We start from the raw sequence: 14,425 nt of genomic DNA on the forward strand, positions 1-14,425 counted from the left end.
TGAAAGCAATACCAAAGAGGGAAAGAGAAGATATGATCAGTAAATCGAAAAGAGCTTCATTTTTCTCTCATGTGCCTCATGACAGCAAAAACGGAAACTTGGACGATGCGCCATGGTCGTTCAAAATAATTTGAGTCATGAAATTTCGTGCTGACTTGACGATGATGCCGACAGACAGATAAAGGGAGAGGGGGGGGAGTGGTTGGGTAGAAGAGCATAATTATGGAATAAATTTTTTGGAAAAAGAGAGGAAGGGTAGAAAAGAGGGAGAGTGTGATACGAAAAAAGAGGAAAGTAAATTTTTTATAACCTCTATTATTTTAAAATTGCGGATGCACAATGTTTATAAATTGCTTTGGGATCCTACCGCATACGTAAGGAAGAAAAATTCTCCTTCATTTAGGCTATAATGCAATTTGAGTTGTTTGAAAGGTGATAGTTTATTTTGGGTTGGACGCGACGCATTATCATTAGGAATGAAGCGGTTTCTTGGTCGAAGAGGCTGGGTAGAAGTAAGAACATAATAGGTACCTACATGCAGAGTTCAAAGGGTAGGGCAAGGGTAGGTTTGATGGTCTCAAACAATGGTTGCCTGGGACTGGTTGTTAGGAAAGGGGGGGGGGGGGGACTAAAGCGCAGGATTAGTCCTCGTGGGCTATTTGAAGTATGTAGTGTAAAAAAAAAATAAAATAAAAAAAAAATAAAAAAAATGACTGAACTGGGTATTTTAAATACCTTTTATACTTAAACATTTGAATCACTATCGCACTATACATGCTTTGCCCTATAGCAAATTTCCATCGCGAAAAACTTAATAGTTGACATTCATTTAAGTGATCCTGATTTTGCGGGAATCGCTCTCAAATAGCCAGAAGGGGGGGGGGGGGGGTGTGGCATGAAAAAATTAATCATGTGTGTATGTCTGTATGGTGGGAAGAGAACCATACAGGGCCCATTTTTATTCCTTGCAGACGTTTAATGGTATTGAGCGAATACGTACGGACACAACTTTTTCTTGAGAGAGGAGGGGGGAAGAGGGTTGAAACCCCCTTGGCAACCCTACCGCTCACGGTTTTGGCCCTTATTGGCGCCCCTGATACGTGATGCTACAATTTATCGGATCACTAGCCACGTAAGCTAGGCTCTCCACAACTAATTTGCGTTTCATCTCGTCATTTAAATGAATTGTGGGTGTTTGATTCGCTACTTAGCTGCCTATAATAAAATTTAGGATGACCCGATGGAGTATGTCGATCTGCGATCTGTTCCGCAGAGTCATTTATTTTAGAAAAAATAAATCATTGCCGACCTTATTTTTTTTAGAAAAATTATCTAAGAAGAAACTAAGCTCTGAGTGCGCCAAGAAACACCCCGTGCCAGTCAATCATCATAAAAAACAAATGACAGTGTTCAAAACATACTGTAAATAAAAATTTACGAATCCTACTTAATTTCGATATGAAGTGGGCAGGTATTTGAATCACCGCTCTTTCAGCAGAGACCGAGAAGTACAGGTGCTTCGATCTACGAATACGAGAGCCAAATGGTGAAGTTGAAGTTAACTCACAAAAAGTTCACTTCTAGTTTTCGATTGGCCTCGACGAAAAAAAAGCAAATCAACCCACGATATTTTTTTTAGATAATACCTTAATACGTCCTCCGCGATTGCATTTTCGCACTTAGCTAATCATGCGAGACGAAACGAAGCGTCCGTTCCCATTCATCGCATCGCTATGACGGTATTGCCGACGCTAAAAAGTGCCTTCAATTAGTTACGTATACTACAAACATCCGGAGAGTTTGAATAGTTGCCTACTCAAATTTATACCAGGCGCACAGTGCTTGATGACGTGGGCAAGTGCAAGTTAGTGTTGTTGTTAGACGATAAGCGCTTTCCGTCTGAAAATGGATTTTCCTCGTGTGGATAAATTCATAAAATCTGGATAAATTCTGAATATCATCTGCATAACTGGCTTTGATTAGTAATTAGAGTAGCTTCAAAACAGTTGAATTCAAAAATGGCGGGAAAATTTAGCCAATCAATTACGAAAAACACGACCTCACCTACATCGTCAGGTCGTCACTCTAGACATTGGAAAGTAACTCTGTGCTGAGCGACTCGTGGTTTGTTTTGGTTTGACTTTTGACTTTCGTTTTAGCTTTAGCTGCGAAAATTAAAATTCCGATCCGTGTCGTGGAAGAAAGCCGTCGAGATTCATAATTACTAATTTTCCGGTTCAACACGTAAATTCTTTTACTGCTATGTGTCTCTGTCATCGTCAAAATTGAATTATCCTCTGAAAATATACAACACAGGTTTATAACAGGTATGAAGCTACTGTCAAATTTTTCGCTGTTGAACTGAACATTTCAGGAATCTAATTAAGTAAAAAAAATACACAAATAAGAAGTACATGATATGAGTAGATCGAGTTTAGGATAGAAACCTCAGACAAGATAGCGCTGTGGCTTCAGCAACAATTCCTGCAGATCAGATTGTCAAAATTGCAAGTATTACTTACGTAGCAAGTAGAAATGCCTTCAGAAAGAGGCAGCAAGAATACTGCTGTCATGCAAGCAGTGTTATGTATTTGAGAGGAAAGCTCACAAGAATTACTTATGATGTATCAAAACTAGTCGTAAGTGGCAGCATTTGCCAATGGAAATTAGTAAAACATCTAACTTTTGATGGACCCTTAAGGGCTTTTTTTTTTATCCAAACTGCAGAGGATTGCTACGGAACGCATCACTTTTTTATCCTGTTCCACTGGCACGTTCCATGTGGTCCAGTGGAATGCTCGGACCGCTCCTCCGAGGTGGGTTGAGGTTGGTTCAGGCCGCGGTTAGGCTGGTTGAACCAGCCCTAACCGCTACCATCACGTTCCATACGTTCCACGGACAAAAAGAAAAGCCCTTTAGACACCATGTTGACTTCTTTGACCACTAATCAAAAGCCAAAAGTAATGTAAATATTTTTCACATAGCGAAACTACCTTTGATAGCAAGGATACAGAAAGTGTCTAATTACAAGCCCGAGTGGGTGCTAGTAAATTTGAAAGCCAGGAAGATTCTGCCTCTCTGTACGTTAGTAGCGAGAAGGAGGCTCACCCTCTCCAAAGTCTGATTTACTTGGCTGTAGCAATTGCCTATGGAGCTTGATTGTTGCTTTCAAGTCATAGGTCAAATACTGTTTACCCCAATTAAGGGTACCTTCTTTCAGTTCAGCATTGAAAGTAAATAAGAGAATCAAGATGGCAGATCTTTTACCGTACTTTGACATGGTATAAACCTATTTGGTGTTAGCTCCAGCAGTGTACAGTGTATGAATCATGCATAAGCTTAGTCAGTTATGCTGATCAGAAGGTGGTAGTCAGAAATTGATGTTCACGTAACATATCATTAGATGACCAAACTCAGAAGGTCATTTCTCCAAAATGGTCTTTGATAAGGGGAAAAAAAAATGAAACTGATCATTAGTTCAATTGACGTCCATTTGTATAGTTACTAAGGCTTGAAAATCTGCCTTTTAACTCTAGGCACTGAAATTAAGTTATTTGATTTAACTCTAAAGCCACTTCCTGAGTTTTATCATTCGTCATTATCTTTTAATTACCTACTAACCAAAAATTTGTCTAATCTCTTTCAGGAAACAAGGGTTTCTAGTGAGGCACCATGTCTAATCAACCATCCACAGAAAAAGAATTAGATGTTTCGCATGCAGATAAAACAGTATGGTTAGTGAAGGTAAGTCCATTTCTTCTCTCAGATAAGGTTGTGAGAAGGCAATGGTGTATTACCTTGAAATTATGTCTCTATAGAGTGATTTTGCAAGAAACACGTTATGGAGTCTTAAAAATTTAAAAACAGCATTTTTGTCCAAAGTATAGAAACCTAAAGTTATTGTCAAAAGAACAATTTTCAGTGGCCTGAAGCTTATGATGTCAAATGAGTGGACAGCCTTTGGTTTTAACCATTAAGAATCAAAAATGACATGGTTGCTTTCGAATTCACATTACAAGCACAATTTTTCATTGGAAAAAACAGTGAAAATATACACTTCAAACCATTAAACAGCAATGACAATGCGTACAAGGTTAGGATTCATGACCTCCTTTTATAATTGCAACCAGAAAGTAAAAGAACCAAGACTTGAGAGCACTGATGAGAACAGGAAAAACAAGGGTGCCCCTTATGATTTTTTTAATTTTTCAAGGGTTCAGGGGGAATTGATTATTAGTTTAGGTTACATATGGTGAAAGGCTCAAAACTTTCTGCACCTCTTTGTATTCCTCTGTGTACATGACGTCATTTATTTGCTGTGAGCATGAAATGCTGTTCTATATCGACAAAATTTTCTCCAGAAGTATTACCCATGCCTAAGAACTGTAAAACTTGAACTAATCCTGTCTGTTTGGTTTAAAATTGATTTCAGGTTCCGAAATATATTGCAAATCGCTGGGAGAAAGCACCTGGGAACATCGAAGTTGGAAAACTCAAAATTGCCAAGTAATATAAAATAATTTTTAGATTGACCCAATATTTATTTTTTTCTATCTCTTTAGTGATAAGTACCTAGGTTTGTTTTCTTTTACCAATAATGTTATGAAGGATGATTTAATATTGTGATGAAGGCGGTGGTGCATGTCTTGGTCCACTCAGTGAATAAGCAGCACACGATATAGAAAATAGACCCCCCCCCCCCAAATGGTCATAAATTACACTCAAACACCTAATTAAATTCAGAGGTAAGGTAAATTATCCATCGGTCAATATTATATTTTGAAACATAATGCATCACAAGGACCAAAAAAAATATCTGATTACTCAGTTTAAAAATGCTTCAAGAAAAATACTGAAATTTTGATGAAGATATCTGTCCTATTCAACTGAACTCTGTTTACTTTTTCAGCTCGATCCTACGAATAAGTAAAATTAAAAATATATTTTAAGTTTTTGCATGTGCATGAACACGTTTTCCCTCCAATGAATTTTGTGTCTCCTTGATTTTTCAGAACTAGTGTTCCGGGTGGCAAAACCCAAGTAACACTCAATCTTTCAGAATCAGTGATGTTGTTAGCTGAGCCAGGCGAGAAACCCATTCCACGTCAACACAGGTTGGATGTTTCCCAAGTTACCAGACAGACACTTGGTGTTTTCTCTCATTATACTCGTAAGTTTTTCCTCTTTTCTCTCATCTTATCATTGTGTTGGGTAAAGAAAGAAATGATTAAATTATGAATTGAGGTACAGCAGCTCCAAATGAATTGAGGATATTTTAGTTATTAACAATACATTTCAGTGAGGTTAGTTTCTTCCATTTGTTTCATTGATAAATTCACTTTTGCCCAGGGCTTGAATAGGTTTTCCATTTTAATTTCCTCTAATGTTTCATCTTGGAGCCATTTGTGGAATGATATTTTAAACTACTGTAACCAAGGAATTCAGGGGTGCAGAAAGTTTTTTGCCTTCACATTCTTGAGACAGCTTTCACATTGTTGTCCACCTAAGACATCCTTCCCTTCAAATTGTCTTAGTCAGTCTTCGCATTTCTGTCCTCACATGACTTATAATACTGCACACTGATGGCTGCGGCTGACTCATAGAGAACATAGAGTCGCGATGTAAATGGGAGAATTAACGCCACGTTTTGGTCGACAAGTTCTGAGCCGAGTGAGCGCCGAGCTTCAGTCACTTTTCGGATACTGTTTACATTGAATGGTAGAGCCCCATGTATCGAAAGTGACCTGGCATGACTCAGGAGTCTCGGAATTCGGGACCTGGAAAATGCTTACAAGCGGCGCCAGCTCTCCCATTTACATCTTTGTACTCTTTGATAAGATAAGACAGCATGATTCACTATTTTCTTTGCATCAAACATTTAGTTCACAGTTTCCTTTGCTGAATGTGATGCGCCTTGCAGTTTCCCTTTGAAAGATTAACACATTCATTAGTTTCATTCACAAAAAGTAGAGCTATCTTCATATTTTGAAAACCCCTTCTTGCAACCTCACAATTCAAAAACCTCTTTTCGGCAACCTTCTTATCTCTATCGTGACTGACCACGACCAGAGTGGTCTTTTGGTCTCAGAAGTTTTGCATTCCTGAAGGAATGTAAACGCAGCTGTATGATGAACTATCTTAATTCGCAATTATACTAAGCTGTCACTCTAATATGTCTTATTTTATTGTTTCAGCTAAACCAGATAGTGATGCAATAGTTCCTGAAACCGAGAAACTAGTCCTTGAGGGAAGAATTAGCCAAAAATTAGAATGTCGACCTTATGGTAAGAGCTCTTTCTTTTCATGATGCAACAATGAGGACCCTCGTCAAACAAGTTGAAACATGTTTGATTTACGTTCGTTACTGAAGGGGTGTCCAAACCAATTCTTGCTGGAACGCTATCAGTATCGTCTTAAACGGATACTAGTGGCGGTACCAACAGTGGCGATTATATCGTTAACAGCCGGCCTTATCTGAGTTCTGCGAGCTCGCACTCGATGCATTGTTGCCCCGTGTGTCGGTTCGTCAGATTGCCTGGCGCGGCAGCGCGTAAAATAGATATTATTTTTGTCAGCTCCAAAAACTTAAATTGCTATCGGTAAGATACTGCTCATATCATAACTATTTCCTAATGGAATTGTTTCGGTAGCTTACCGACAATCAATAGAACAGCCCTACTCAAATGGCTGTCATGCTGCTGTCCAATAGGAATTAAGGATGGAATTGATGGAAGGCAAGGCACTGCTGATGTTGTGAGCACTGAGGAGTTGCATAAAATAACCACTGCACCTGATGGTTAAAAGTAATCAAGTGCCACCTCAAGGAGCTCCATTGATATATTAAGAATTACTCAATTGTCCCAGATGATATACCCTTCTCTTGTTTTGCTTGGTTAGAATTTGAGGTTTCTCCCATGATTTTAGCTCAATGAGCACAAAAATTAAAAATCCTTTGCAAAAGTCTTTGCCTTTTCTACGGCCATCTCTTTCTTAACATTTTAGCAAAAAGCACCTCTCACCAAGATGATCCAGTGCTTTACGTTGATGAGAATCCTACAAGCTTAGCTCATTCCGTACTTAAAATGGGGGGAAAAATGGGCGCTGCTGATCCATCGTGGCCTTCAATTTTAGTCCATTTTATGTTATTTCTGCCCCTGTTCCTTCATATCCCTCCAAATCTCTTTTTCTTCTTCTCTAATTGAAAATAATGTGCATTCTGATCATTAAACTGCCTATGCTACTACATGGAGCTCTTGTATGCCATTGAAATTTGCAATTAAAGTAATTTTTCTCAGAAAATTAGAACTTGGAACAGTTTCTGTTTGAACTAGTTTCTCTGCAATAAACTCTGAAGCTCAAAAGAGTGCTCAGAGCTCAGGCTGTAATGGAGGAAATTTCCCACATTAAGGCGTGAGTCCACGTCTATATTCAGTTGAACTTTTTATGCACCGTTAGGGAGCAAAAATATCAGCAAGGTTGCTGTGGTTCAAGCCTTGGAGTCCCCAAACGAAGTGGCACCACTGCCAATAGATTTGCTCCCTATCTGAGCATGGCGTATTGGACAGGACTCTCACAGGATACAGGAGCTGGACTCTCACTGTAATGAAGGCAATCCCCTTTACCACAGCTTCAACTTTTGAGAGCTTTTTTTGAGCTTGAGAGTTTGTTTCAGAGAAAGCCAGTGGCGCCATAGTGTGTCTCGTGAAAATACACGAGGATAAGTACTTCAGTGGCAAGTCCCTGCGGCATTTAATACCTCGATCATTGTGTCCCATTCAATTCCCTGTTTTTACTGTTTTAATTTATGCTTACTTTTTTTTGGAAATTATATAAGAGTTCATTGAATAGCTCTCAATACATTCTATAGGTATACTAACATCTTCAAAAGTTCTTGATTTTTCATCTCTAAGTTTGCTTTATCTTCTAAAATTTCTCGAAAATGAGATGATTTTTCTGACTTTACCGGCTAATTTAAAGGGAGGGAATATTTGAATTATTCTGAAATCTTTGATGTATGCAATTTGTGATTGGTGTTGAGTTGAAATTGAGCTTGTTCCGTTTCAGCTGATACAACCTACATGAAGTTGAAGGTAGAGTCCATCAGGAAAGCAATGGAGCCAACCAGGAAAGTAATGCGTTTAGATAGAGTGGTCCAAAATTATAAACCTGTATCAAACCACAAAAATAATGTAAGTTCTTCTTTTTCATTTTATTTTCTTTGTATGATTTGCCTTTGTATGATTTTGTGTAGACAAACTAGATGAGAAAATCCATTCTAGTAAATAAAAAAGATTAATGATGTGCAAGATGCATCTTTGATTTAATATCAGGTCCATTGATTGCTGCGTTCAATTTTGAGTAAGTCAGGGTTGGTGGGTTTATTGGTTGCTCCCTTTAATTTTAACGGAGTTAGAATGAGGCTGTAGCATGTATTTAAATTGCCTTGATAATAGTTCTGCCCAAGGAAAATTGTAGCAAGGAATGCGTCTCCGAGCTTAGAAAAGTTCAAAACAGCTATTTTGGCCAGAAAAGAGGATTTGTGATGTAGCAGTTTATAAAGTTTCTCATTGGTCTGAAGCTTAAGACATCATATGGAGCGACAACTCATGTTTGCATCCACCATGAATCCAATGCAACAGAGCCACTGCTCTCATCCTACCTTCGAAACGTTTCTGAATTTTTAAAATAAAGTGTTCTGTTGAAAGTAAATGTTCGTCACTTGGATCAGTTATTTTCATTGATGAAAATGGTGTTAGCACATACCAGTTGGTATGCGTAATCTTTTGTTCAAATTGAGATGGAAAAGTAAAGAAACAAATGTATGTGAAAGGATACGCGGTGATCAATTCTTTAAGTGACATAACAAAATCTGTTGGTGTAATATTTCTTCTTATGAAATGGGGTTGGATTTTTGGCAACTTGAAAAGTAATTTTTTTAGCTAATATTTGATCAAATGAAGGACAAAAACAGGAAGGCACGTATTCTCATTTCATCAGATTAACTGAAAGGATGATTAGATGCTGAAATAAATGCTGAAATTCGCTTTAAGCGTATTACTAGACATTTTTCTCTACTATTTTTTGCTAATTTTTTCTCAACTTTCTGCATCTTACATAGTTTCTTACGAAGGGTTTTTTCTTATAAATAAAAAAAAAAAAAACTAGCTTATTACATTAGGTTTCCTCCTCCATAAATGACCTTTTTTGCTGACATTAAAAACAAAATCTGTTATTCTGTGAAATGTGTTTTGAGTTTTAATATTTGTAACTCTCGTAGAAGATTCATTCTAAAGCAAGGTTGAAAAAAAGATTGCATAGTGATGTTACCTTCAAGGGACTTTTTTTAAATTTGTGTCTAAAATATTTCAATTCCATTCAGAAGTTTTTCTGACTATGTCATGACTGGTTTTCATTTTTCAGATTGAGTACATGGAGAAGAAGAAAGCAGAAGGGAAGAAGGCCCGTGATGACAAAGAATCTGTTATGGAAATGTTATTTGCTGCTTTTGAAAAACATCAATTCTATAATTTGAAGGATCTAGTTCAGATAACTAAACAGCCTCCTGTAAGTATTGTTTGTCACTTTGCAAGTTTTGGACTGAAAGGCAAGTGACTGGTGGTTGTCATGCAATGTGAGGTTTTCTTCTTCATTGTATCCTACCATGACCATTTATATTCGTCCTTTTTTCTCTCCATTTTAAATGGGGGACCCATAAGAAATTGGAATTTTGCTGTTACTGGGCAGTGGTTCAAAGTTCTAAGCTCTGATGTCAGGAGGTGTCACTGAAGGCTACGTAGAGTGCCTTGGGTGAATCGTAATGTTGTGACATAATATTTTTTTGTCCATTGTATGAGCATTGAGCAGTGTCCAACAACTATCTTGTTTTTTAAGATGGGTGATTTTCATGGGCAACTCGTGGCACTAAAGTTTTCTTTACCTACTCAGTGAATATGCAGCTAACGCTATCAAACTTAAAAGTAATGCTGCTAAAGAACGCGTCTCTGTAAAACCTGAAGTGTACAAATGTTTCTCTTGCTTTAAAAATGGTGATAAATTGCTCAATATGTCTGCCTGGTCATGAGCAACTTTCAAGGACTAGAACCTATGAAAACATTTACAAAATTTGCATTCTTGTGAATGCAGCTTGTCCGATAATATTTGATGCATTTACTGAATGGGCCTCCAGACAAGTTATGAGTCGAAGCATTTTGCAACATGTCTCCTCAACAAAATTTCACAAAGCTGAAGAATCGCACCATGGGAAGTCTGAAAAATCAACTCCTTAAGAAGTTATAAATGTTTCCAACTTGTCAAATGGCACAAGTACAATTGGATTACATTTTGCAATAAGGAACCACTATCTCCAGCTCATCCACAAAAGCACCTTCCGGCATAGAGAAACCAATGGCTCATATGCGCTTTATAATATGGGCCAGAAATAGAGGCTCCTTATTGCAAAATGTGGTCCAATTGATATCGTTTGTATAAATTAACTTTTATATGATTGGCCTGTGTCAAAAATACTTGTTAATACCTCATCCTGGAGTTGATATCCAAACTTTTGGTTGTGTAAATCGTTTTCTACATCAGATTTTGAAGAGAAATATGCTTTTTTACTGGTTCATATTTGGTTTTTTCTGGTCATCTATTGACCCATTGACTGAGTTGTTATTTAGCAACGTTCAGCTCAAGATAGGCAGCTGACAGCTGTGCAGAATTTTTCCCAGGAAGAATTGCAGAAGACAATAATAGGAAAAATGGCATGAAAGGATGTAAAAATGCATCAATCATGATGGGACATACTCCATAGAGCAGGCTGCCTTCATGAATGAAAAAGATACTGAAGAATTGATGATTGCCTTTTTTTGTAAAAATAAATTCTTGGTTAAAACTGTAGGCAGCAACTTTACGTTTCCCCTTTCAAAAGCTTGGAACTTGGTCAATTTTGAGCAAATTGAACAATTTTGGCGTAAAAAGATTGGGAATGATGTTAACTTTAAGACCAAAACTGAGACTAAGATCAGCTTAATGGCCATTTTCGTTCTGGGATTAGAGAATCAGTCCGGGAACTTTAGAGGCTCCCTTTGGATTCAAAGATCATTTACCCAATAATTTTGTTCCTTAAAAATGTTAAAGTTTCTAAATTCCACTCTGGAATGGACTTTTTGCAAAAAAATAAAAAAAAATACACTTCATACATTTCTCTTAATTCTGTAAAAGCCCTGGTACTTTCCAGGAGTCAAAGTCATCCCAGAGAATGTAGGCAGATTGCGGGATAAATGGAAATCTGTAAATGATAGTGCCAAAGACTTAAGAGCAGTAAGGATTGTATCGTTTTCATTGTAGCGATCTTACCATTCATAGAAGGAAGCTCTGTCAAGGCACCTCTAGGTTCACCTAGATCACAATTTGCTTCCTTTTTTTTTTATCATGCAAACATATTCTCAAATAACAGGGTGGTAGAGCAGTGCTGGGTCCAAACTATACTGCAGGGAAACCAGGGCCAAAAATTTTTCAAATTTTTTATTAGAGGCAAAAAGTTGAACTCCAATGAGTGAGTATCAGTGCAAGACTAAGGGGGAGAGTTTCAGCTCAGGCAGATGCATTGGAATACTAAGTAGGGTAATTCGGAGAGACATTGATTTGAGTCTTTTTAGACCTAATGAGTAGGTCACAATCGTCAGCAAGCCAAGCTTAGCATCCCGCACAACTCTAGACAGCATTGAAACGCTGTCATTAACATTCAAACAAAACTATGGATCATCCGTAGCATCATGCCCTCCCCCCCATCATTTCGATTCCTACACACATATATTCCTTTACTGAGTCACAAAAAAATGCATTGTTAATAATTGAGATATTTTTTCTTTTCATTTATTGACTATTTGTCTATTTTTCAGAATTATCTCAAAGAAATTTTGAACGATATTGGAAACTACAGTATCAAGGCTCCTCATAGATGCATGTGGGAGCTGAAACCTGAATATCGCCATTACAAAGCAGACGCTGCTGACCCACCAGGGACTTCATCTGACAAGAAATGAAGACCTCAATCCTCCACCTGAATAATATTTTCAAGTAATTTAGAACATTATTTTATCAACTAGGGAATTACCTCAGAATCCAGCGAGTTTGAAAATTGTTTGTAAAATTCTAATTCGATTCTCTGCCATTCAGGGAACCAACAGCCCAGGAAATTTCCTTAGCATTTTTGAGAAACACAGATTCATGATCAGTAGTATTTTTTTATGGCAGGTATTATTACAAGAGAAAAAAAATAGACAAGGATCATTATCAATGAAAAGACTTGGTGTGATGACAAATTCATCTTAATGATTTCAACAAGAGGTGCGTTGTTGAAGTAAATTATTTGGGAATGTTTGGAAACAGAAATACCCGGTGCCAAATAGTAGGCATTGTTCGACTCAATTTGAATTACCTGATAACTTGCGTGTTCACATATAAATGCCCAATGTTTCTACCAAACGCCGAACAATTTCGGGAGGTCAATTGGATCGATGAGCTGCGTATAGTGAACGGAAGAACCAAACAATATCAGATAAGTTTACCTCAACACTCGCACCAAAGATGAATAAGATATGAGCATTAATCCTTCTTTTATCAAAAATAATCTTGAAGGATAAATTATTATCTAGACATAATTTAAATCACACCAAATAGACACGGTTGTGTGGCAAAATGGGCTGTTATTAGGGCTAAGATTTTAATTTTTCATCTCTATTTTTTTTTTTTTTCTTAGCTCTTTTGGAGACAGTAACTGTATTGAATGTTTCCTTAGCTCAACTTTATTTGTAATTTAAGCTCAACGTGTCCCTTTTACATGGAGCAAGTGTTCATTCAGCTCTCCAATTCATGGCTGTTTTGAGAAATGACCGTTCAAATTGATATACTTCCGATTTTCAGTTATTAAATTCGGAAGAGCTATAATTTCTTTACTGTCACAACTTAGTCATTACACAGATGGAACAAAGAGTGACCATAGAAATATAACTGCAACCAATCTAATCTAGGAATAATTGTGCGTATGTAAGTGAACTTTGTTCTTTGTTGTGATATATCTTTAAAAGTAGGTATTTTCATTGGTTAATTTACGTTTTTAATAAATTATTTTATTACTGTAAACTCATTCAAAGCTCTGTTTTTTCATTCGTAGTTTTCTAGCCATGCAACTCATGCAATTTCATAAGTGAGATGTTATGATTTTAATTCAAAAGTTATCAATTGCAGAATCAGAAGTGAATGATGCTAAATGAGCATATCAAACTGAATCTCAAAATTTTCAAATTCATTCTTCAAACATCAGCAATTGTAATTTTTATCATGTTTTTAAGTTTTTGCTGGGGTGTAAATTTAATATTCTATTCTTATACTTTAAACTCTTGAAAATTATGATAGAAATCTGTCAGTTAGGTCGAATCTCCATTATCCAACCCCTCATTATCCGACACGATTTTCTCACCGCTAGAACGTGGCTTTTTCCGACAGAACATGATGGAAACAGGTTGTTAGGGCAAGTATTGAATATGCGCATGGTTTTTTGTATTTTTTTCTCCAATTAAATGAGTATATTTTACAAATATGATTGAAAATTGGCCAAGCTTGTGCTTTCCGAGTACAAACAGAGCCTGTAATTACACTTTTTCAATCTTTTCAACCGATAGATTTAAACAGAATCAGCCGAACCTTATTTCTCCTTGCCTAATTTTCTCTCATGTTTTATTTTTTATAGACAACTGATCCACATAATGCCTTTAAAAATTCAGTGAATTTTCCCATAAATCATGAAGAAAATGTTCACCAAATTTCAAGTTGCAATGTTGCTTGATTTTATTTTTAAAAAATAAAACATTAGAGAAAATTAGGCAACTTCTGATGTAGTTAGGCAGAATCTGGTTAAAGTCTTCTAGTTGATGAAAACAAGGGGAAAAGCATAGAATATGAAGGAATGTCAGAAGTAAAGAGGTAAGAGATAAGACAACGTCTATTCAAAGAACTTGTCTAATTTTGAAAATGCTTCAGCCGTGTTTAGACTTATCGCTTCACTGTCACCCAGTTAGAGTAACAGAATATATTTTGCTCGGAATGCCAAAATAAGACAGTTACGATTTCAGTGGATGATTGGGAATAAAGTTGACTTCCTCTAAGTCAAACTGCATTGCGACCACACTGTAAGTTCCACTGTAAGAGCTTTTTGTTCTCTTAAAAAATTCTATGGGTAAAAAAGTTTGACTTAGAGGAAAATTCCTTGCAAAAAGTGTTTGACTTAGAAGAAGTCAGCATTAGCCTCAGCAATTCAATTTCGGCAATAGCAATTGCAAGGCAAAGAAATTTCAGATGAATCTCATGTTTTTTGAAAATGCATTTTCTGGGACGTATTAGCGGTTAAAAGGTTTAAGGTATTACA

General features: G+C 36.9%; 1 protein-coding gene across 1 annotated transcript; it reads left to right on the top strand.

The window, feature by feature from the left end:
- The first annotated feature begins 2,099 nt into the window (after positions 1–2,099).
- Positions 2,100–13,147, top strand: TfIIFbeta (transcription factor TFIIFbeta). The gene is made up of 8 exons (XM_019062071.2): positions 2,100–2,327; positions 3,647–3,744; positions 4,433–4,506; positions 5,013–5,170; positions 6,195–6,284; positions 8,065–8,189; positions 9,421–9,564; positions 11,901–13,147. Exons 2-8 carry the CDS (start codon positions 3,673–3,675, stop codon positions 12,042–12,044), a joined length of 807 nt encoding a protein of 268 aa, XP_018917616.1. The 5' UTR covers positions 2,100–2,327; positions 3,647–3,672; the 3' UTR covers positions 12,045–13,147.
- The last annotated feature ends 1,278 nt before the right edge of the window (positions 13,148–14,425 follow it).

The sequence above is a fragment of the Bemisia tabaci genome, chromosome 3 (genome assembly GCF_918797505.1).
Source record: "Bemisia tabaci chromosome 3, PGI_BMITA_v3".
Taxonomy (NCBI): Eukaryota; Metazoa; Arthropoda; class Insecta; order Hemiptera; family Aleyrodidae; genus Bemisia; species Bemisia tabaci.